At 45.4% G+C, this 24,938-nt stretch overlaps 1 protein-coding gene across 1 annotated transcript in view; it reads left to right on the top strand.

Moving 5' to 3' along the window:
• syt17 (synaptotagmin XVII) overlaps positions 1–24,938 on the top strand; it is a 71,501-nt gene that overhangs the window by 4,627 nt on the left and 41,936 nt on the right. The window contains exon 4 of the mRNA XM_080206168.1: positions 5,220–5,365. Coding sequence (XP_080062294.1) covers positions 5,220–5,365 — 146 coding nt within the window. The remainder of the gene's footprint in view (positions 1–5,219; positions 5,366–24,938) is intronic.

Genomic DNA, 24,938 nt, shown 5'->3' with positions numbered 1-24,938 from the left:
TCACATCCCTGGAACAATTTTTGTAAACCTCTCCTGCACTCTCTCCAATGTGTTCACATCCTTCCTATAGTGTGGCACCCAGAACTGTGCACAATATTCCAGCTGAGGTTTAACTAGTGTTTTGGATAATCAGTATAATCTCCTTGCTCTTGTACTCTCTGCCCCGATTAATAAAACCCAGAATACTATATGCTTTATTAACTGCTCTTGCTGCCTGTCCTGCCAGCTGCAATGATCTGTGCACAGATACACCCAGCTCCCCCTGCTCCTGCATCCCCTTAAGAATTTTAACCCTTAGTTTTTATTGTCTGTCCATGTTCTTCCTGCCAAAATGCATCACCTCACACTTCTCCACATTGAACTTCATCTGCCACTATCCACCCACTCCACCAACTTGTTTACATCCTTTAGAGATTCTACACTGTCGTCCTCACAGTTTACAATACTTGCAAGTTTCTTATTAGCATAACCTTAAACCCTATGCCTCAGTTAATGAAGGCAAGTATACCATACACCTTCCTAACCACTCTATCCAATGATCCTGCTACCTTAAGGAATCGGTGTATATGAAAACCAAGATCTCTCTGATCCTTGGTGCTTCCCAGGATTTTACTTTTCATCCTGTGTTCCCTCGTCTTGTTTGTCCTGCCCAAGTGCATCACCTCACACTTATCCACATTGAATTCCATTTGCCACTGACCATCTGACCAGCCTGTCTATATCCTCCTGTAATCTAAGGCTATCCTCATCACTATTTACCAATTTTCATATCATCCGTGAACTTACTGATCAGCCCTCCTGCATTCAAGTCTAAATCATTTATATAAACCACAAACAGCAAGGGCCTCAACACTGATTCCTGCGGGACCCCACTGGACACAAGCTTCCAGTCAAAAAGACATCCCTTGACCATCGCTCTCTGCTTCCTGCCACTCAGCCAATTCTGGATCCAATTTGCCAAATTTCCTTGGCTCCCATGAGCTCTTGCCTTCGCTATCAGTCCCCATGTGGAACCTTGTCAAAAGCCTTGGTGATGTCCAAGTAGACTACGTCAAAATGTATCACCCTCATCTATAGACCTGGTTACCTGTTTGAAAAGTTCAGTCAGGTTGGTCAGATCTGACCTCCCCTTAACTTAAGAACATAAGAACATAAGAAATAGGAGCAGGAGTAGGCCATCTAGCCCTTCGAGCCTGCCCCGCCATTCAATAAGATCATGGCTGATCTGTCGTGTCTCAGTTCCACATTCCCACCCTCTCCCCATAACCCTTAATCCCCTCGCTTATCAAAAACCCATCAACCCGCGTCTTAAAAATATTTAGCGAGGCAGCCTCCACCACTTCAACGGGCAGAGAATTCCAGAGATTCACCACCCTTTGAGTGAAGAAGTTCCTCCTCAACTCCGTTCTAAACCGCCACCCCTTTATCTTGAGGCTGTGCCCCCTAGTCCTACTGTCCTTTCTGAGCAGGAAGAGTCTCTCCACCTCTATCCTATCCATCCCATTCATCATCTTATACGTCTCAATGAGATCTCCCCTCATTCTTCTAAACTCTTCTAAACAATTCTGACTGTTCTACTTCTCAGAATTGCTTCCAATAGCTTCCTCACCACCAACGTTAGACTGAATGTCCTGTAGTTTCCTGGTTATTCCTTCCTCCCTTTGTGAACAATGATACCACATTAACTGTCCTACAGTCCCCCGGCACCACAGCTGTGGCCAGAGAGGAATTGAAAATTATTGCCAGCGCCTCAGTTATTTTCTCCCTTGCATCAATCAACAGCCTAGGATAAATTTCATCTGGCCCTGGGGATTTATCTACGATTTAGCCTGCCAGATCACTCAGAGCCTCCTCTCTGTCAATGTTAATTTATTTAATTGTATCACAGTCCTTCTCCCTGATTTCCATACCCACATGGTCTCCCTCTCTCTCTCTCTTTAGTAAACACCAACACAAAGTATTTATTTTGAAACCTACCTACATTCTCTGGCTCCACATACACACTTTACCACTGCGGTCAATGATGGCCCCACTCTTTCCCTAGTTACCCTTTTATCCTTAATGTATTTGCAAAACAGTTTAGATTTCTCCTTTATTCTATCTGCTAGTATTCTTTCATGTCTTCTTTTTGCTGTCCTAATTACTGTTTAATTTCCCTCTTGTACATTCTCCTCTAGAACTTCTGATGTTTTGCACCCTCGATATCTGCCACATGTCTCCCTTTTTCTCTTTATCCAATGTTGCTTATCCAGGCTTCACTGGATTTGTTGCTTCACCCTGTTTCTTTAGTGGGATGTGTTGGCCCTGTATTCTGCCTATTTCCTTCGTGAATGTGTCCCAGTGTTCTGTCACAGATTTACCGAGAGGTGTCTGCTCCCAGTCCTCTCTGGCCAAATCATATCTGATCTTATATCAGCCTTCCCCCAGTTTAGAACATTGAGTTCTGGATCATTCTTGATCTTTTCCACAACAATCTTGAGTCTGTCAGCAAAATGGTCCCTCACTGATACTCCAACACATGCTCGACTTTGTTACCAAAAACTAAGTTCAGGAGCCGTTCCTTTTTTTGTAGGATCACCTACGTACTGGCTTAAAAAGTTCTCCTGGATGTATATTAAGAATTCCTCTCTCTCTCTACCTTTCACACTCTTCCTATCTCAGTTAATGTTGGGGATATGGAAATCCCCACTATCGCCACCCTGTTACTTTTACAGTTCCCTGAAGTTTATTGATAATCTGTTCTTCTGTTTCTCTTGGACTGTTATGAGGCTCTTGAACACTCCCAGCAATGCGATTCCTCCTTTTTTTCATTTTTAAGTTCTATCCAAATGATTTCATTTGAAGAGCCGTTGAGGATGTTCTCTCTCCTTGCTGCTGTCATTGATTCCTTCATCAAAATTGTGACACCTTGTCCTCTTTTACCTCATAGAATCCTTACAGTGCTGAAGGAGGCCATTTGGCCCATTGAGTCTGCTCCAATCACAATCCCACCCATGCCCTATCCCCATAATCCCATGCATTTACTCTAGCTAGTCCCTCTGACACGAAAGGGAATTTAGCAAGGCCAATCCAGCTAACCTGCACATCTTTGGACTGTGGGAGGAAACTGGAGCACCCAGTGGAAACCCATGCAGACACGGGGAGAACATGCAGACTCCATACAGGCAGTGATCCAAGTCAGAAATCAAACCTGTGTCTCTGGCGCTATGAGGCAGCAGCGCTAACCACTGTGCCACCGTGCCACCCGCACAGATACACGTGTACCTCCTTCCCTGTCACACCTGAAGATGCTGGAATATTGAGCTGCCAATCCTGTCCCCCTCTCAACCATGTCTTAGACACCAATGACATCTTACTGCCATGTTTTGATTTGTGCCCCAACTCGCCTGCCTTGTGTGTCAGACTCTGTGTATTGACATAAATACCATCAAATCTCGTCAAACTCCCTTGTGCCCTTGCTCAGCCTATAACCTCTCTGCCTTCCTGACTCACTCACTGTCTCTTCTAATTTTGGTTGTGTGTGTCTCCCTGCTGAACCTGCTCTCAGGTTAGTTTAAACCCTCCCCTACAGCACTAGCTAACCTCCCAGCAAGGACACGGGCCCCATTTCAGCTTAGGTGCAGCTCGTCTGCCCTGTGCACATCCCACCCTCCCCAAAAACGGTCCCAATGTCGCAGAAATTGAAAGCCCTCCCTCCTGCACCATCACCCCAGCCACACACTCATCTGCACTAACCTCCTATTTCTAAACTAACTAGCAACATGGCACCCGCGGTAAACCAGAGATTAAAACCTTCTGGGTCTTGTTTTTTAATCTACTTCCTAGCTCCCTAAATTCTGCCTGCAGGACCTCTCCTCTTTGGTAACAATATCTACCTGGATCTCCATCTGTTTTCCCTCCCTCTCCAGAATGCTGCGCAGCCTTCCAGTCACATCCCTGACTCTGGTACCAGGGAGGCAACACACCATCCTGGAGTCACATCTGTGACGGCAAAAATCTGTTCCTGTTACAATTGAATCCCTGACAACGATAGCTCTGCCATCATTCCTCCTCCCCTCGTGCAGCAGACCCAGTGGGGGCTGCCGTGGTTTTCACTGGTGGACTCCAGAGGTGACATTGTCAGTGTCGGGAAGGGAATCATTGTGGGAAGTAGATTGGTTGTGAATGGATACAGAAAACTGGAACCAAATGTGAGCAGTCAGGCTAATTAGTGGAGAAATATTGAAGTCAAAACATAGAAACCCTATACTGTGCTACCGTGCCGCCCAACTGTGAGAGTTCAGGAGAATGAGGAAAGCTAATACAGCATAATCACAGTCATATTGAATATGAATTCTGACTGATCAGGATGTTTCAGTGCAGTGAGAGGTAGGAACTGGATCACAGAGGTTCAAACGTGGAGTTGTGGAAAAGATGGATTTGGGAGATGACCACCAGAACGCTACTACTCCCCTGCCGTGGAATCGGCACGGAGGAGAGTCCGACAATGGGAATCTCTGTTGATCTGGGACAGGAATTTCCGCAGAACGTGTTGGAGAGGAAAGGAACTTGTGAGATGGGGTTGCTAGTTTGCAAGGATATGGTTCAAGGGAGAGTATTTCTGAGGAGATAAGATGAGAGCAGCTTTGAAAAGGAGAACAGTATTTGGAGAGAGAGAATCATTATCATTATCAGCTAACATGGCGAGGCCACCAAGAAGTGTGGGTGATCGGCAGTTTGGTGGGAATGTGGTTGAGTGAGGGGGGAGGTGGTCTCAGACAAGATCTCAGAGTGAGGGGAGATGACAGATAAACTAGAAACAGATGCAAATTTAAAATGAAAGGGGGTTACAGCATCTTAGCATCAGTACTGGGAAAAGTTTTTACACTCACACTATAGTTTAGTTACAGAGAAAAGCCTTTTATTAATTCTGCCTTAATTATCTTGCTTAGGGATATACATTTCACAGAGAAATATATATCCCTTGACAGATAGTAAAGTGGTCCAATTCAGAGGCCACAATGTAAATCTATAAATTACAATACCTGTTTGAACCCTATGCTGATATCAAAGCAAAGTATTCCATTGGATTGGAGTGAGTTTTGGAAAACTGTCTAACAATACCAAATACAACTGTAAAAGTAATGTAAGCTTGGTAGCACATTATTGGCCAAGGAATTGTGTATAGAACCTTTCATAAAGATATTCTAGACAAAAAATGTTTTTCTTGAATTAAACAGAATAAATGACCGTAACACTGACCAGGAAGCAGATGCTGAGAATGCAAACAGTGATCCTCCCTCAACTCCCCAAGGAATCTCTCCCGATAGAAAGAGTTCCTCAGACACATCGCGGTCCAGTTACAGCTTCACAAGACGCATTTCAAGTAAGTCTGAGATGTGTTCAATGTATTTCCATTTACATGTCATTGGACATCAAGAGAGAGAGAGAGGAACAGGAATGGGCCAATGAGCTCCACAAACCTGCACTGCCACTCAATCAGATCAGACAGGACTGATTTACATCGTGGCCCCATCCACACACTGTGATTTTGTACGCTTTAATTATTTTGCCTAACAAGAATCCATGACTCTTCATCAATTGACCCCCAGCTATGTGTATGGCGGGGGGGAGAGGGAGGGTGAACGTTCCAGATTTCCACTCTCCATTGTGTTAGGATGATAATGTCAGTGATGCCATTGACATTACCCCAGAGTGGTTCCGCACCAAGGTAAATGAAGGTACTGACCTCTTGTTTCAGACTCTTCATCAGAGGAAATTGTTCACTTCATCTACTCCAGTAAATCCTTTTATCATCCAGAGCATTACAATGAGATCACCCCTAAACCCGCCAGACTCAAGGCAATCCTAATCTTAATTAAATTGTTCTCAAACTCTTTTAACAGGAGGGTAGAGTTTGTTGATTGGCCAAGGGTTAATCGCTGCCATATTATTCCAAATGGAATCATAGAATCCCTACAGTGCAGAAGGAGGCCATTTGGCCCATTGAGTCTGCACCGACCACAATCCCATCCAGGCCCTATCCTGTAACCGCGTGTAATTACCTTGCTAAGATTCATCCTGATTGAATAAGAGATGTTGGGGAGCGATTGGTTAAAGAATAATAGATCAAAGAACAAAGAACAAAGAAAATTCCAGCACAGGAACAGGCCCTTCGGCCCTCCAAGCCTGCACCGACCATGCTGCCCAACTGAACTAAAACCCCCTACCCTTCCGGGGACCATATCCCTCTATTCTCATCGCATTCATGTCACTACTTGTATCCGCTTCCATTACCTCCCCCGGTTCCAGGCACCCACCACCCTCTGTGTAAAAAATCTGCCCCATACATCTCTTTTAAACCTTGCCTCTCGCACCTTAAACCTGTGCCCCCCAGTAATTGACTCTTCCACCCTGGGGAAATAGCTTCTGATTATCCACTCAGTCCAAGCCTCTCATAATCTTGTAGATTTCTATCAGGTCTCCCCTCAACCTCCGTCGCCCCAGTGAGAACCTTGGGATCCTTGAGAATATTTGTACATCAACAACAGGTGACCCAGAGTAATCACATGTAGGTGATTGGAAACACGGTAATTAAAAGCAGCAAGAAGCTCATATCGAATCATTTCCTTTAAGATTGAAACTGATGTAGTTTGCAGTTAGCATTTATATTCATGGATGAAATTTTCGGGCTGATTTTGTGAGTTTTGATGTCTGTACCTGATGTGGAGATGCCGGTGTTGGACTGCGGTAGGCACAGTAAGAAGTCATAGAATCATAGAGTCAGAGAGGTTTACAGCATGGAAACAGGCCCTTCAGCCCAACTTGTCCATGCCGCCCTTACTTTTTTTAAAAAAACCCCTAAATAATCCCAATTGCCTGCATTTGGCCCATATCCCCCCATACCCATCGTACCCATGTAACTATCTAAATGCTTTTAAAAGATAAAATTGTACCCATCCCTACGACTACCTCTGGCAGCTCGTTCCAGACACTCACCACCCTCTGTGTGAAAAAATTGGCCCTTTTGTATCTCTCCCATCTCACCTTAGTCTCACAACACCAGGTGAAAGTCCAACAGATTTATTTGGTGGCACAGACTGGTGTTGTGAGACTATTTACTGTGCATACAGAGACCAGTGGTGAGTGTTAAGTGTAAGTCTGAGTTTGTGGAACTTCATTGATTCAAGTGGCATAATGATGCATGATTACGTAATTATTTAAATTAGCTTTTACAGCTAGTTCCCCGTCATGTCCTTTGCTTCTATAACATGGGCCTGGCCTGCCTTGGGGTGTAAGGTGCTCCCACTCTTTGTTGCAGTTGCAGTCTGTATTTGTCCTGGTTTTGTTGCGTTTCTATATTGAACATCTTGCATATTTCCATTTCCTTTTATATTTTTGTCTGATGCTGCTTTGCACAGTTGCACTTTGATTGCCAATTATTCCAGCGCTGCAGGTTTGAGCTGTATGGTTGGAAGGATGTGAGTTTTCTGTGGAGCTGTCGGGAATTGGATAACAATGATCAGTCTGGAGGGGTCAATAGCTCCAGCTCCAAGGACAGCTCATACAGTGTGTTCACTCCTGCACACTCCAGTACCTATATTTCTAAATCACACTCGTACCAGCTGGAAGTGTCAGAGAGACTGGACTTTAGCTCATTGTATAGACAGTGACTGAGTCTCAATTTCACATCACAACAACTACAAAGACTGAAGATGTGACTGCCATAACACATTCATTCTTTTCACAAGATCCTTTTTGGAGATATCTTCCAGATAAGGTCGGTCTGTAGTTCATGTCTGTGTAAAGGAAATGACTGATGCCACTTTTACCAGCTTAGTATGGCATCTGTTCTGCCCAACACTGCAAAAAAATCTACTAAGGGTCGTGAACAAAGTCCAGTCCATCACACAAACCAGCCTCCCCCCATTAACTCTGTCTACATTCCCGCTGCCTCAGCAACACCGCCAGCGTAATGAAGGATCCCACACATCCCCGGACATTCTCTCTTCCACCTTCTTCAGTCAGGAAAGATACAGAAGTCTGAGGTCACGCATCAACCGACACAAGAACAGCTTCTTCCCTGCTGCTGTCAGACTTTTGAATGGACCTACCTTGCATTAAGTAGATCTTTGTCTACACACTAGCTATGACTGTAACACTCCATTCTGCACCTTCTCCTTTCCTTCTCCATGAACGGTATACTTTGTCTGGAAAATGGGCAAGAAACAATATTTTTCACTGTATGTTAATACATGTGGCAGTAATAAATCAAATCAAAACCAGGGAGAACAGGAAAGATTTCATGGCACTATTCAGATTAAGAGTGATGCAATTTGCCCTGATGTCCTGGCCAATATTATCTCTACATCACTGAAATGATTATTTGGTCATTCTGATGTTGCTGAGGTTGATGTTTGTAAATTGAATTTTTTTTTATGTTACAACAATGACAACTCTTCAAAAGCTCTTCATTGCTGTAATGCTTCCCAATGTCACGAGGCTGAGAAAAGTGTTCAATAATTACAAATCGTTCTTTTTCCTTTTTCGTAAAATCAAAAGAAATAGGGTAGTGCAGTGGGTTAGCACTGCTGCCTCACAGTGCCAGGGACCTGGGTTCGATTCCAGCCTCGGGTCACTGTCTGTGTGGAGTTTGCATGTTCTCCCTGTGTCTGCGTGGGTTTCCTCCAGGTGCTCTGGTTTCCTCCCATGGTCCAAAAATGTGCAGGTTAGGTGGATTGGCTGTGCTGAATCAGTGTGAGGGAAATAGCAGGGTAAATGTGTGGGATTACGGGTAAAGGCCCTGGGTGGGAGTGTGATTGGTGCACACTTGATGGACCAAATGGCCTCTTTCTGTATTGTAGGGATTCTATGAAATGGGAGCAGTAGTAGGCCACTCGGCCCATCGAGTCTGCTCCTCCAATAAGATGAAGGCTGACCTGATTGTGGCCTGAATCCCATTTTCTTACTCGCGACCTCCTTGTCAATCAAAAATCCCTTTCCTTGATGAAAAGGAAAAGGGAGACACACAGATCGATTAATGATTTCCAAAATGTTCAGGATGTTCGAGCTGATGTCCATGTGACCATGCTGTCTGCAGTATCTTCACAGATATGAACGGGGTATCATTTCATAAATGTCTGCATGTTTTCACACTGCAGAAATGTCACTTTGTTATCCAGGAAGCAGCTGTGCTGCACTCATGATGCAGCAGCCCATGGTTCCAGCGTCATTCCCGGAGAATGAATGGACGATTCCTTGGGAAACAAGAGCCGCTCTTTAAGAACATAAGAACATAAGAAATAGGAGCAGGAGTAGGCCATCTAGCCCTTCGAGCCTGCCCCGCCATTCAATAAGATCATGGCTGATCTGTCGTGGCTCAGTTCCACTTTCCCGCCCTCTCCCCATAACCCTTAATCCCCTCTCTTATCAAGAACCCATCAACCCGCGTCTTAAAAATATTTAGCGAGGCAGCCTCCACCACTTCAACGGGCAGAGAATTCCAGAGATTCACCACCCTTTGAGTGAAGAAGTTCCTCCTCAACTCCGTTCTAAACCGCCCCCCTTTATCTTGAGGCTGTGCCCCCTAGTCCTACTGTCCTTTCTGAGCGGGAAGAGTCTCTCCACCTCTATCCTATCCATCCCATTCAACATCTTATACGTCTCAATGAGATCTCCCCTTGTTCTTCTAAACTCTAACGAGTACAAGCCTCGTTTATTCAGCCTCTCCTCATAGTTCAACCCCCTCAACTCCGGTATCAGCCTAGTAAACCTCCTCTGCACTCCCTCCAAGGCCAAAATATCCTTGCGTAGGTGCGGCCAGTTAGGAACAGTAACACACTAACAGAGCACTTATAGAACCAGAAACCCACGTCCGCAGGGACACTGGAATAATGATTTCATACTCAGGAGGCACGCTACTGTAAAGTTCAGCTGAAGTTTACAGAAACATTGCCATTTTGATTCTGGTCTGAATGCAGAAACTGTCCAGCACACAACAATGTGCAGCAGCGATGGGATGGATATGGATGGAAGTACAAACCCGCAGGAAAGGGAGGAGACGGAGACAGATGCAGAATTCTGTCATCAAGAATCACAACAGTAGAGGATGCATCTTTCCAATGGACAACTTTGCTTTTTTTGATGAGATTCCACAGTCTGTAGATCCGTGTCCTGTGCTCAGGATGAACTGTTAGAGCTTTGAAGCATCTATAACCTTTCCAAATCCAAACAAATACCACCCATGTGACGGAGAAACACAATATACTCGTATTTATTTATACTCACTGAAGATGTTCCCTTGGTGACCCAGTCATTTGTACAATTTAATGTCTGCTGCCAGATTGGGAGGAGCAAAGGGAATAGGAGTTTAAACCTGGAAGATAGAATCCTGTTGGAATAATTGTCAGGGTGAATCTAAGGAGACAGGAGCAGGTGATGCCTGGAATGATGTTAAACAATGCAATGGCTTTGATTGTTCATCCCTGTTTTGTACAGTCTGATGGAGTGGGTTGATAAGTACTCACCTCGAGAGGTGATCCAACCTCTTGTTATTATGAGCATTGAACACTCTGGACGAGTGAGCAGCAACCTGGCAGCTATCAAGAAATGCTGATGGGAAATGAAGGGGCTACAGGGCTATTGGATAAGATAAAAATGATACAAAGAAGGTACTAGAATGGCTGGTAGAACAGAAAGTGTAAAATATCAAATGGAATGGATCCAAGGCTGCTGAGGAGAGTAATTGCAAAAGTCAACATATTTCAATCCTCCTCAGACACAGGGTTTATAACAGAGGACAGGAGGATAGCAAATGTTATTCATTCATTGGACATGGGTGTCGCTGGCTGACCAGCATTTATTGTCCATCCCTAGTTGCCCTTGGAGGGCAGTTGAGAGTCAACCACATTGCTATGGCTCTGGAGTCACATATAGGCCAGACCAGGTAAGGACGGCAGATTTCCTTCCCTAAAGGACATTAGTGAACCAGATAGTTTTTTTCCAACAATTGACAATGGTTTCATGGTCATCAGTAGATTCTTATTTCTAGAATCCCGTGGCGGGATTCGAACCCAGATGCCCAGAACATTAGCTGAGTTTCTGGATTAATAGTCTAGTGATAATCCCACTAAACCTCCCCCTAAACAAAGGGAGAAAGAAAATGCTGACCGTTACAGAGCGGTCAGTTTAATGTTGGTGTTTAGAGGTTTTTAGAATAATGGAGACTTTCAGTGGTAAAGCAGAGTCAGGACCAATTGTTACTGGCCAGTTGTGATGAGCTGCTTGGTTGAGTTTTTTGATGATCTAAAAGAGGGTGGATGAGGCCACACTGCCCCAAAATCAGAAAATCCCATCTGAGCTTAACGGATCTTTGTGGGATTGTGTCCTGCCTGTTATGATTCCTGTGGTGAGTGGGACGGGAAAACTCCCCCCAGTGTGTACTTGGGCTTTCAAAAGGCTTTCATAAAGTACCACGTTGTCAGGTTTGGTCTGAGAATCAGAGAATCCTTCAGTGCAGAAGGAGGCCATTTGGCCCATCAAGTCAGCACTGACCACAATCCCATCCAGATCCTATCCTCATAACCCCATGCATTTACCCTGCTAAACCCCCTGACACTGAGGGTCAATTAGCCTGGACAATCCACCTAGCCAACACATCTTTGGACTGTAGGAGGAAACTGGAGCACCCTGAGGAAACCAATGCAAACACAGGGAGAATGTGCAGAGTCCGAGCAGATAGTGACCCAAGCTGGGAATCAAAGCCAGGCCCCTGGCCCTGTGAGGCAGCAGTGCTAACCACTGTGCCACTGTGCTGCCCCTTGGCAAAACTGAAGTTCAATAGGATATAAGGAGCAGTAGCAACATCAGTACAAAGCTGTACAAGTACTGGAAAAGGCAGAGTTGTGGTGAGTGTGTGTTTCAGGCTGGGGGGGAGGTATCCACTCCATCGCCAGCTCACTGCTGCTCTTGTTTTGCATTAATGACATGGACCTGGCAACACAAGGGGCAACTGTGAAATGTGCAGATGGCACAGTGTGGTAAACTGTGAGTGATAGAGTTGAAGAGGACTGAGGGAGTGCCAGGGAGGGAGATAATGACAGCTGAAATTCAGCAGGGAAAGTGTGAAGTGATATATTTTGGTGGGAGGACGAGGTTAACGGCCCAGGTTTAATCACAATCTTCGGAAGGTGGCAGAATAACTCAACAAAGCAATTCCAAACTTGATGACAGCGACATGGAGAGGAATTCTCCGGAACCTGCAGAGGTGAGTGAGACAGCAGGATGGGGAGGAATAAGCGTGTTGGATCTCTTCCCAAACACTCTGCCACCTGTAAACAGTCTTGCTGGGGGCTGGATGATAAGGTTAATTCTCTGCTAAACTGGAAGGCCCGAGGGGAGTGAGACCTGCCTTAATGACCCTCCCTCCCCCCACCCCACACCCTGACTCCCCCCAGCCCCCAGAGCAATAGTTATGGACGTGAATCTAAGGTTAGAGAAGCAGGTGATGACTTGGTGACAGTTGGATGTCCTGCTGTTTTTAGATGCTGTTAGTTGGAAGTGTTCAGAGGGAATTTAATCTTGATAAGTGTGTGTAGTCTCCCTCCTACATTAGCAGCACCCACCTCTCCAGGTGAGATTGTCCTCCCAGTGCCTGGTGGGTTCCCCGGTGACGGGGTGGGTGAGCTGTGCCTGGTGCGTTCCCCGGTGACGGGGTGGGTGAGCTGTGCCTGGTGCGTTCCCCGGTGACGGGGTGGGTGAGCTGTGCCTGGTACGTTCCCCGGTGACGGGGTGGGTGAGCTGTGCCTGGTGCGTTCCCCGGTGATGGGGTGGGTGAGCTGTGCCTGGTGCGTTCCCCGGTGACGGGGTGGGTGAGCTGTGCCTGGTGGGATTCCTGGTGACGGGGTGGGTGAGCTGTGCCTGGTGGGTTCCCCGGTGATGGGGTGGGTGAGCTGTGCCTGGTGCGTTCCCCGGTGATGGGGTGGGTGAGCTGTGCCTGGTGGGTTCCCCGGTGACGGGGTGGGTGAGCTGTGCCTGGTGGGTTCCCCGGTGATGGGGTGGGTGAGCTGTGCCTGGTGGGTTCCCCGGTGATGGGGTGGGTGAGCTGTGCCTGGTGGGTTCCCCGGTGACGGGGTGGGTGAGCTGTGCCTGGTGGGTTCCCCGGTGATGGGGTGGGTGAGCTGTGCCTGGTGGGTTCCCCGGTGATGGGGTGGGTGAGCTGTGCAAATTGCCATATTTATCAGTGGGACCAGAAGATCCCACCAGTGGCCAATAGCGAGCTGCCTTGACCGCTGGAACAGAGCACCCTTAAAGTTGAACACCCTTAAAGTTGGCGAGTCCACAACTGCTGCAGGCAGGGCATTCCACGCCCTTACTACCCTCTGAGTAAAGAACCTACCTCTGACATCCGTCCTATAATTACCACCCCTTAATTTAAAGCTATGTCCCCTCATGTTAGCCGTCACCATCCGAGGTAAAAGGCTCTCACTGTCCACCCTATCTAACCCTCTGATCATCTTGTATGCCTCAATTAGGTCACCTCTTAACCTTCTTCTCTCTAACGAAAACAACCTCAAGTCCCTCAGCCTTTCCTCATAAGACCTGAGTTGCCAGTGCTGTCCTTTTAACCATCTTTCTGTGATTGCAACAATATCACATTCCCAGGTGCTGGATAACACTTTGCTGACAGGCTCTTCGCATTAAAATCAATGTAATTTAGCTTTCCAATTCCCTGCCTGCTGGACTGGAGGGGTCTTTTTGACTGTCTTTTTTCTTGTTTTCTTATGTTCTTATGTCAGAGGTAGTAGTAGAGGCGGGTACAATTTTGTCTTTTAATGAGTATGATGGGTATAGAGGGATATGGACTAAACGTGGGCAACTGGGACGAGCTTAGGGATTTTAAAAAAAGGACAGCTTGGACAAGTTGGGCCGAAGGGCCTGTTTCCATGCTGTAAAACTCTATGACTATGACTGACCTAGTTTTGCTTTTAAATTTGACTGAACCTCACTCCTGACTGTACTTCAACCCTCTTTCATTCTTTTATTTGGAGTTTGTTGTTTCAGGCTTGGATGCACTTGGATAAAAACCAGGCACTAATCCAGTGATTATTCTTCCTGTGTGGGTCTCCAGGGTGAGATTGCTCCATTATCCAGACACCCCTCCTGACATTCAAACATGCAGGAACCACTGGAAGGAATCACTGAGGGAGAAACGTAGCTGATTTTCCCTGTTCTTAGTTCAGAAATGTCAGTCATAGTAATCCCTCTGTCTCCCTGCGCCTTCAGTGAATGAGCTAATAGCTTTCAATAAGAACTTCAACTCATAGCTTCCAGATCTGTGTGCATCAGGATGCATTTGCCTTGTGTGCAGTCAGGAGACTGTGGTGCTCATTACTGAAGGAGAGGTTTATGCAGATATAGGATATCATCCTCCTTATTCCATTGTGATTGACTGCAAACACACAGCCTGATGTTGATGATCCATGTTGCGATGCAATTGGTTCAGTTTTGTGATAATAGTAATTGCAAAGTCAGTTTGCTTTTCTGGGTGAACATAGACCTTTCCCGAATTGCTGCAATCTGATACAATTAGACCGCTCTCATTATCATCTGTGACCAAGATTATCTGAAGTTCTAATGCCTGGTGAGATTGCTGGGTCTCCACTCCAGCTTTGTGTCATTTTAGCCGCTCTCTGCAGTCCCGTCTCACAAGATCCCTTCCTCTCTGCCTTTATTCAGCACCTTTTAAACACTTCCCAAAATTAATTTCATTGGTCAAGGTAACTTTCATTGCCCCAAACTCAAACACTCAGCGACTCTTTCTCTTAAACTACCATCAGATATCTTTCCTTAGCGATATCAGTGTCATACGAGTGTCAGTTTGCATTAATAATACTGAGGACTCTCAGTGAAATCTCTATTTAAGTGTGTTTCTCCAACTGAACATGTTTGCTGTCCTTGCTACAATGGTAAAGAAGTTTGACAAGTGTTTTGACAGCAGAGCTTTGTTGAAGCTGTTGTGTCAAAGCTGTCCTGAAACTACCTGTTTGGAAACAAAGGCAGACAGACTGGGTGTCTCAGTGATGCTCCTCACCCTGCTGTGTGTACAGAACTGATCCACTCTTCCTGCCTACAGCAGTGCTGTGGCTCTTTGGACATCTGGCACGTTAGGATGGATCTCACAGTCCAGACTGCATCACGCTGTACACTCAAATGCATGTTACCCCTTTTCTCCCCTCTCACTAACTTTCCAAAAAAAACTAAAGATTCATTACAATAAAGGGTTTGCAGGTTGGGATATTGAATATACGAAGCTTACAGTGTGACCATCACTGTCCCTAATACCATTGACAAACTCAGCAACTGTGCAGAAGCAAGCTGATCTTTCCCCTTAACCTGAGCTCAGCTTTTCTGAATAACTCTGCTCTCGACTTTACCCGTGATGTACCCAGAACATCAGCGCCTGACCTTGAGAGGCAGCAGCTAGTGAAAGGTCACAGAGTGACAGGAGGATGTAGGTCTCTCCCTCAGTGTCTGTTTCGAATGTAGGCCACAGGGGTGGTGTGTTACTTAGTATTTGACTGTCATTGTGACACGGTTCCTGGTTTAAATACTATTTTTGAAGACTGATAAGGTTCACATCTCACTTGCGTGGGGAAACCCTGTGGCACACTGGGTAACATACCCTACCTCTGGACTCTGCTCTAAGATCCCCCCAGAAGCTGATGACCACAGAAGATGTGATCACAACATAATGACAGACGAACTGGGTGAACAGCAGCCTGTAAACCCTTCCACACACACCAATGGCAGGTGTGGGAGAGACTCCTAGTGATAGAAAGAAATTGGAGCCTCTCCCATCACTATCCTGAACTCACACCTACAATAGGCAGGTTGTCACTGTAAGGAAAACAGAGGTAGTTTTTTTATAGGATTTATGTTTGTTGAACATTAGAAAGAAGGTATAGTTTTAAGTGGATTTAATTTAGTGTTTCTGTGTAAGGGTAAAAATATTATAGAACCATAGAATCCCTGCAGTTCAGAAGGAGTAAAAAGTCTGACAACACCAGGTTTTAGTCCAACCTATTTATTTGATAATATACTCGCAAGCTTTTGGGTTAGCCCCTTTGTCAGGTGAATGGAGAGTTCTGGCCTCAGACAGAGCATATAAAGCACAGACAGTTTAGAGATTACTGATTAGAATGCGAATCCTTACACCTAACCTGCTGTTCAAGACCTGAAGTGGCTGATAATGTGAGTGGAAGGAGCACTGATCACAGTTTAAAGAGATGTGTATTGTCTCCAGACAGTATAGTAAGTGAGGTTTTGCAAACCCAGGCAAGTCACGGGGGTTACAGATAGTGCGACATGAACCCAAGATCCCTGTTGAGACCGTCCTCATGTGTGCGGAACTTGGCTATCAGTCTCTGTTCAGCGACTCTGCGCTGTCGTGTGTTGTGAAGGCCGCCTTGGAGAATGCTTACCCGAAGGTTCAGAAGGAGGCCATTCAGCCCATCAAGACTGCACCAACCCTCTGAAAGAACATCCCATCCAGGCCTCTCCTCCACCCTATCCCCGTAAACCTGTGCATTTGCCATGGCTAATCCATCTATCCTACACATCTTTGGACACCTAAGGGGCAATTTAGCATGGCCAATCTATCTAACTTGCACATGTTTGGACTGTGGGAGGAAACCAGAGTACCCGGAGGAAACCCATGCAGACACGGAGGGGAATGTGCAAACTCCACACAGACAGTGACCCAAGCTGGGAATAGAACCCAGGTCCCTGGCACTCTGAGGCAGCTGTACTAACCACTGTGCAACTGTGCCGCCCCTATAGTTGAATTCATGCTAAACAAAGACTTTTGCATCTGGGAGCTTTTGGTTTCAGCTAACATTATGCTTCTAGGGAGGGTTAAGGTAGGCATTGCCAGGCAGGCACTGCCCAAGGGGTACTACCCAGCCCTGCTTCCGGTCATCCTGGGGGTCTCTATGACCTCTGGTCCCACTGGTGAGGCCATCATGTCAGCTCTCTGTTGTTGACCATACGTGATCCTTGCTGGGGAAGGCATGGACCAGTAAGGGGTAAGTATAAGTGAGCCTGATGTTAGCGTCGGGGCCTCACCCATCACACAGTAATCATGTTGTGAATATTGAAATGGGCTTTGTGCCCGTTATGGGTACAAAGTTAATATCACCGGTAAATCAGTGCCGGTAACATCACGAGAGGCAAAAAAAACGATACGATCTAATAAGATCATCCCTATAATGTCCGTGTTAAGACACGCGCATTGGCTGTAGTCAGATACACAACCTCCACTCTGAACACAAGTTAGTGTCTGAGGATTAAATCCTTCAAAAATTTCCCTTTATTTCTAGTGCTTACCAATAGAAATATAATTCCCTTTGTATTACATTTGTTTTCCTAATACTCCCGGTATGTTCTGCACTGATAGTTTACACTCTCTTTGTTCCATGAATACCTCGCTCACTGCAACGATTCCAAAATTCAGTGAGTGTGGAACTTTCAAATGGATTCCACGAACTGCCGAAATGTTTATACTAAAGGGAGGAACTATAAAATGTATTTTTATATTGTAGGAATAACTATAAAATTAATCACTGCAATGGTAACATTCTGTGCTGCTGAATCATCCGGGGGAAATTTATACCCACAATTGGTTGTGAATTGATTTGAAATGAGATTTGGTTATTTTCAGTCTGAAGCAGTGTTACAGTATTTAATAGTGACTGTTTAAAAATCCTTTCATGGGTGCTGGGAAAGCTAGTGTGTGTGTCCATTCTAATTTCAGGGAAGGCAGTGCTGTAGCAGTATTGTCACAGGGCTGGTAATCCAGAAACCCAGAAGGCAGAGAGTGGTTATAGATGGGTTTTTTTCTGCATGGAGGTCGGTCACTAGTGGAGTGCCCCAGGGATCTGTTCTAGGACCCTTGCTGTTTGTCATTTTTATAAATGACCTGGATGAGGAAGTGGAGGGATGGGTTGGTAAGTTTGCCAATGACACAAAGGTTGGTGGTGTTGTGGATAGTTTGGGGGGATGTCAGAAGTTGCAGCGTGACATAGGTAGGATGCAAGACTGGGCGGAGAAGTGGCAGATGGACTTCAACCTAGATAAATATGTGGTGGTTCATTTTGGCAGGTCAAATGGGATGAAGGAATTAATATTAAGGGTGAGACTCTTAGCAGTGCGGAAGATCAGAAGAATCTTGGGGTCTGGGTTCATAGGACTCTCAAAGCGGCTTTGCAGGTAGAGGATATGGTTAAGAAGGCATATGGTGTACTGGCATTCATCAATTGAGGAATTGAGTTTAGGAGTTGGGAGATAATGCTGTATAAGACCCTGTGTAAGACCCTGGTCAGACCCCACTTATAGTACTGTGCTCAGTTCTGGTCACCTCATTACAAGAAAGAATGTGGAAGCCATTGAAAGGGTGCAGAGGAGATTTACAAGGATGTTGCCTGGATTGGGTGGCATGCCTTATGAGGATAGGTTGAGGGAGCTCGATCTTTTCTCCTTGGAGAGACGAAGGATGAGAGGGGACCTGATAGAGGTGTATAAGATGTTGAGAGATATAGATTGGGTGGATTTTCAGAGGCTATTTCCCAGGGCTGAAATGGTCGCTACAAGAGGACACAGGTTTAAGGTGCTGGGGAGCAGGTACAAAGGAGATGTCAGGGGTAAGTTTTTCACTCAGAGGGTGGTGAGTGAGTGGAATCGGCTGCCGTTGGTGGTGGTGGAGGCAAACTCGTTGAGGTCTTTTAAGAGACTTCTGGATGAGTACATGGGATTTAATAGGATTGAGGGTTATAGATAGGCCTGGTCGGTAGGGACATGAGCGGCGCAACTTGTGGGCCGAAGGGCCTGTTTGTGCTGTAGTTTTTCTATGTTCTATGTTCTGTGTTCTAATTCTCTGGGAACCTGATTTAAATTCCACCATTTACCTACCTGGTTTTGAAATATTCTGGCATATCCTACAATTAAAATAGAGCTCCCAGGTCAAGCAATTGGTGGTCTAGGTGTTAGCAGCTGAGTGAGATCTTTCACTTTAACAGCACCAGTATTATCTCAAAGAGGCAACAAGGGGGGATTTGATTAATCTGATATATAGCCGTTTGTTGCACAAACTTCATCACAACTCATTTATCACTGATCAGAAGGATCATATAATTGCAATCCAATTCCAACCTCATGTTCTTGGCAATAATAATAAGAAATGTGCCACTGAAGTGTATTTATGGATAATATTTTAAGGAGATAAATAATTCAAATGTATTTTGTACCTGTTCTAACTTAGATATTATTCATGCTTATGCGTTTTTATTAAATTGGTTGGATGCTGCCAAGATTGAAAATAAATTGTCAGCCTTTTGAAACCATAGAAGCAAATATTTACCTGTGCAGGTTTTTAATTGGAGAGAGATTCTGTCGTTGTTGTGATGATTTAAAATCTGGCATTATTTCATTTATCCTGATGAGTAAAAGATGGGAGAAGCGATAGTGTAATGGTATTGTCACTGGACTAATAATGTTCTGGGGACCCGGGTTTGAATCCTGCCATGGCAGATGGTGAAATTTGAATTCAGTAAAATTCTGGAATTAAAATGTAATAATGAAACCATTGTCAATTGTTGTAAAAACCCATCTGGTTCACTGATGCGACCCAAGGTTAACATAGAACATTACAGCGCAGTACAGGCCCTTCAGCCCTCAACGTTGCATTGACCTGTGAAACCAATCTAAAGCCCATCTACCCTACACTATTCCAACATCATCCATATGTTTATCCAACGCCCTTAATGTTGGCAAATCCACTACTGTTGCAGGCAAGGCATTCCACGCCCATACTACTCTCTGAGTAAAGAACCTATCTCTGACATCTGTCTTATATCTATCACCCCTCAGTTTAAAGCTATGTCCCCTCGTGTTAGCCATCTCCATTTGAGGAAAAAGGCTGTCACTGTCCATCCTATCTAATCCTCTGATCATCTTATATGCCTCTATTAAGTCACCTCTTAACCTTCTTCTCTCTAATGAAAACAGCCTCAAGTCCCTCAGCCTTTCCTCATAAGACCTTCCCACCATACCAGGCAATATCCTGGTAAATCTCCTCTGCACCCTTTCCAATGTTTCCACATCTTTCTTATAACGCGGCGACCAGAACTGTACGCAATACTCTTAAGTGCAGCCGCACCAGAGTTTTGTACAATTGTAACATGATCTCACGGCTCCTAAACTCAATCCCTCTACCAATAAAAGCTAACACACCATACGCCTTCTTAACAACCCTATCAACCTGGGTGCCAACTTTCAGGGATCTATGCATATGTACCCCGAGATCTCTCTGCTCATCCCCACTACCAAGTAACTTACCATTAGCCCAGTACTCTGTGTTCCTGTTACTCCTTCCAAAGTGAATCACTTCACACTTTTCCACATTAAACTCCATTTGCCACCTCTCAGCCCAGCTCTGCAGCTTATCTATGTCCCTCTGTAACCTGCAACATCCTTCCGCACTGTCCACAACTCCACCGACTTTAGTGTCATCCACAAATTTACTAACCCATCCTTCTACCCCCTCATCCAGGTCATTTATAAAAATGACAAACAGCAGTGGCCCCAAAACAGATCCCTGAGGTACACCACTTGTAACTGAACTCCATGATGAACATTTCCCATCAACCACCACCCTCTGTCTTCTATCAGCTAGCCAATTCCTGATCCAAACCGCTAAATCACCCTCAATCCCATGCCTTCGTATCTTCTGCAGTAGCCTACCATGGGGAACCTTATCAAACGCTTTACTGAAATCCATATACACCACATCAATTGCTTTATCCTCATCTACCTCTTAGGTCACCCTCTCAAAGAACTCATTAAGGTTTGTGAGGCACAACCTACCCTTCACAAAACCGTGTTGACTATCCCTAATCAATTTATTTCTCTCTAGATGATCATAAATCCTATCTCTTATAATCCTTTCCAAAACTTTGCCCGCAACAGAAGTAAGACTCACTGGTCTATAATTCCCAGGGTTGTCTCTACTCCCCTTCTTGAACAAGGGGACAACATTTGCTATCCTCCAGTCTTCTGGCACTATTCCTGTAGACAATGACGACATGAAGATCAAAGCCAAAGACTCTGCAATCTCCTCCCTAGCCTCCCAGAGAATCCTAGGATAAATCCCATCCGGCCAAGGGGATTTATCTATTTTCACACTTTCCAGAATTGCTAACACCTCCTCCTTTATGTACCTCAATCCTGTCTAGTCTAACGGCCTGTATCTCAGTATTCTCCTCAACAACATTGTCTTTTTCCTGTGTGAATACTGACGAAAAATATTCATTTAGTGCCTCTCCTATCTCTTTGGACTCCACGCATAATTTCCCACTACTGTCCTTGACTGGCCCTAATCTTACCTAAGTCATTCTTTTATTCCCTCTACCAATAAAAGCTAACATACCTATAGAAAGCTTTAGGGTTTTCCTTGATCCTAACTGCCAAAGACTTCTCATGTCCCTTCCTGGCTCTTCTTAGCTCTTTCTTTAGGTCCTTCCTGGCTAACTTGTAACTCTCAAGCATCCTGAGCCTTCATGTCTCATCTTTACATAAGTCTCCTTTTTCCTCATCACAAGAGATTCAACTTCTTCAGTACACCATGGTTCCCTCACTTGACCATTTCCGCCCTGCCTGACAGGTGCATACTTATCAAGGACTTGCAGTAGCTGTTCCTTAAACAAGCTCCGCATTTCAATTGTGCCCATGCCCTGCAGTTTCCTTCCACATCCTATACATCCTAAATCTCGCCTAATTGCACCATAATTACCTTTCCCCCAGCTGTAACTCTTGCCCTGTGGTATACACCTATCCCTTTCCATCGCTAATGTAAACATAATCGAATTGTGGTCACTATCACCAAAGTGTTCCCCTACCTCCAAGTCTAACACCCAGCCTGGTTCATTACCCAGTACCAAATGCAATGTGACCTCACCTCTTGTTGGCTTACTTACATACTGGGCCCCATTTTACCAATAATTTGCAGGTGTGAAATCGCGGTAAATTTGGGCGTTGAGCCTTTAACGCGATCTGTACCCGAATCCGAGCAAATCACGACTTTACCGACACCTGATTCGGCCTGACGATTTAAATACGTTAGCATTCATTTAAATCGATTTAATGAACCGCGTGCCCAACTCTCCCACCGAATCCCACTTTACCGTCTCCTGGTCCGTTCCGGATCCGCGCTGTAAGCGACCTGCAAAACAAAAACCCAAAGCTGATTTTTATTTTGCAGGGGAACCTCTGAAGCGGCTTCAGAGCCTGCTCTCTGACCCAGATCATCCTGAGGGCAGGGGGAGGAGGAGGAGGGTCAGAGCATCCTCTCGGCGGGGGGGGGGAGGAGGAGGAGGGTCAGAGCATCCTCTGGGGTGGGGAAGAGGAGGAGGCGGGTCAGAGAATACTCTGGCGGAGGGGGGGGAGGAAGAAGTGGGTCAGCAACCTCCTGTAGACTGGAGTTAAGAACATAAGAACATAAGAAATAGGAGCAGGAGTAGGCCATCTAGCCCTTCGAGCCTGCCCCGCCATTCAATAAGATCATGGCTGATCTGTTGTGGCTCAGTTCCACTTTCCCGCCCTCTCCCCATAACCCTTAATCCCCTCTCTTATCAAAAACCCATCAACCCACGTCTTAAAAATATTTAGCGAGGCAGCCTCCACCACTTCAACGGGCAGAGAATTCCAGAGATTCACCACCCTTTGAGTGAAGAAGTTCCTCCTCAACTCTGTTCTAAACCGCCTCCCCTTTATCTTGAGGCTGTGCCCCCTAGTCCTACTGTCTTTTTTGAGCGGGAAGAGTCTCTCCACCTCTATCCTATCCATCCCATTCATCATCTTATACGTCTCAATGAGATCTCCCCTCATTCTTCTAAACTCTAACGAGTACAAGCCTAGTTTATTCAGCCTCTCCTCATAGCTCAATCCCCTCAACTCCGGTATCAGCCTAGTAAACCTAGTAAAGTTACAATTCAGATTCTCGTTAACTCTGGGTTAACTCTAAGATAACTTCTGTCAAGGCCTAGCAAAGCCAATCAGTTATAAACCACTGATACAAAACCAATAGAAAGGATTGAAACTGGACAGACTACCTGGCATCAACCCAGACATCAGAAACAACAACAAATCCAGCCCTGCCCACCCTGCCAAACCCCCCTGACTAACACCTGGGAGCTTGTACCAGTATTGGTGGAGCTGTCTCACAGACTCGTCAAGCAATATATCACCTTCACTGTGAACTCCCTGGAACTCCCTCCCTAACAGCACGGTGGGTGTACCTACATCACATGGGATGCAGTTTTTTCTTTTCATTTTATGGGATGGGGGCATCACTGGCTGGGCAGCACTTAGGAGGTGGCGGTGAGCTGCCTTCTTGAACCACTCCCAGTCCATGGGGTGTAGGTACATCCACAGTGCTGTTAGGGAGGAAGTTCCAGGATTTTGACCCAGTGACAGTGAAGGAGCAGCCGCTATATTTCCAAGTCAGGATGGTGAGTGACGTGGAGGGGAGCCTCCAGGTGGTGGTGTTCCCAGGTGCCTGCTGCTCTTGTCCTTCTAGATGGTAGTGGTCGTAGGGTTTGGAAGGTGCTTAACAAATTTTAATAGTTGTTGTAGTGCATCTAAGAGATGGTACACTCTTGTGTTACCGTTCATAGAATCATAGAATCCTTTGCCAATGGTGGAGAGATTGGCTGTTTTTGGAAGGGGTAGGAATTCAGCAGGCGGTCTGTCCTCACTGGTGTTGAGCTTCTTGAGTGTTGTTGGAGCTGCACCCATCCAGGCAAGTGGAGAGGATTCCATCACACTCCTGACTTGTGCCTTGTCGATGGTGGACAGGCTTTGGGAAGTCAGGTGGTGAGTTACTCGCTGCAGGATTCCTAGCCTCTGACCTGCTCTGGTAGACACAGTATTTATATGGCTAATCCAGTTCAGTTTCTGGTCAATGGCAACCCCTAGCATGTTGATCGTGAGAGATTCAATGATTGGTAATGCCATTGAATGCCAAGGGTAATTAGGAATGCCCAATAAATGCCAGTGGAGGTTGTGTGGTGCAATGGGTAGAGTCTCTGTCTCTGAACTAGAAGCTCTGTGTTTGAGTCTCACCCCAGGACTTGATGACTGAGGAAGATGTGTTCATAACGCAGCCAAATGGATTGAGTGTCAACTTGTAAAATCCTTTCAACGTGCCAGTAGCTGGCGGTAAGAGTGGGAGAGACTCCTGGGTCAGCCAGGCTTGATGTGAAGTGGTGTCCTTCAAGGCCTGGCTACAGTCTAGTAACTATTCCTGGAATTCTTAGCTGTGGAAACAAATGGAAATTGAAAGAGGTTAATTTACTGGGATGAAGCTCTGCTAATGACCAGCTGTTTATGATAATAATGGACCCGGGAAATGATGATGTGATGGGTAATGGTGTGAGGAGTAGAATAATTACATCTATCGCCGTGCGCCATTGCTACGCTGTAGCCTTTATTGATGTGGAGATGCCGGCATTGGACTGGGGTAGGAAAGCACAGAAAGAAGTTTCACAAGATTAGGTTACAGTCCAACAGGTTTATACGGAATCACGAGCTTTCAGGGCATATTTAGAAATAGACTCAATTGCAAGAAATTATCTATTCTTTTATACCTATGAATATCTATTATTATTACACCTAATGTCTATATATGTTTTGTTTGTGAACCCAATTCTTTACTCACCTGATGAAGGAGCAGTGCTCCGAAAGCTCGTGCTACCAAATAAACCTGTTGACCTTTAACCTGGTGTTGTCAGACTTTTTATTGGGGCCTTTATTGATTACAGGCTATTGAAAATTCCAAAGCTGGGAAAATGGATGTCAGTGGACAGTTGAATTATTTGATAATTCATTTATTTTGCAAACCCAGAAAC

The sequence above is a fragment of the Carcharhinus amblyrhynchos genome, chromosome 18 (genome assembly GCF_965287045.1).
Source record: "Carcharhinus amblyrhynchos chromosome 18, sCarAmb.v2.hapA, whole genome shotgun sequence".
NCBI lineage: Eukaryota > Metazoa > Chordata > Chondrichthyes > Carcharhiniformes > Carcharhinidae > Carcharhinus > Carcharhinus amblyrhynchos.
This window is presented reverse-complemented; position numbering and strand designations above follow the sequence as displayed.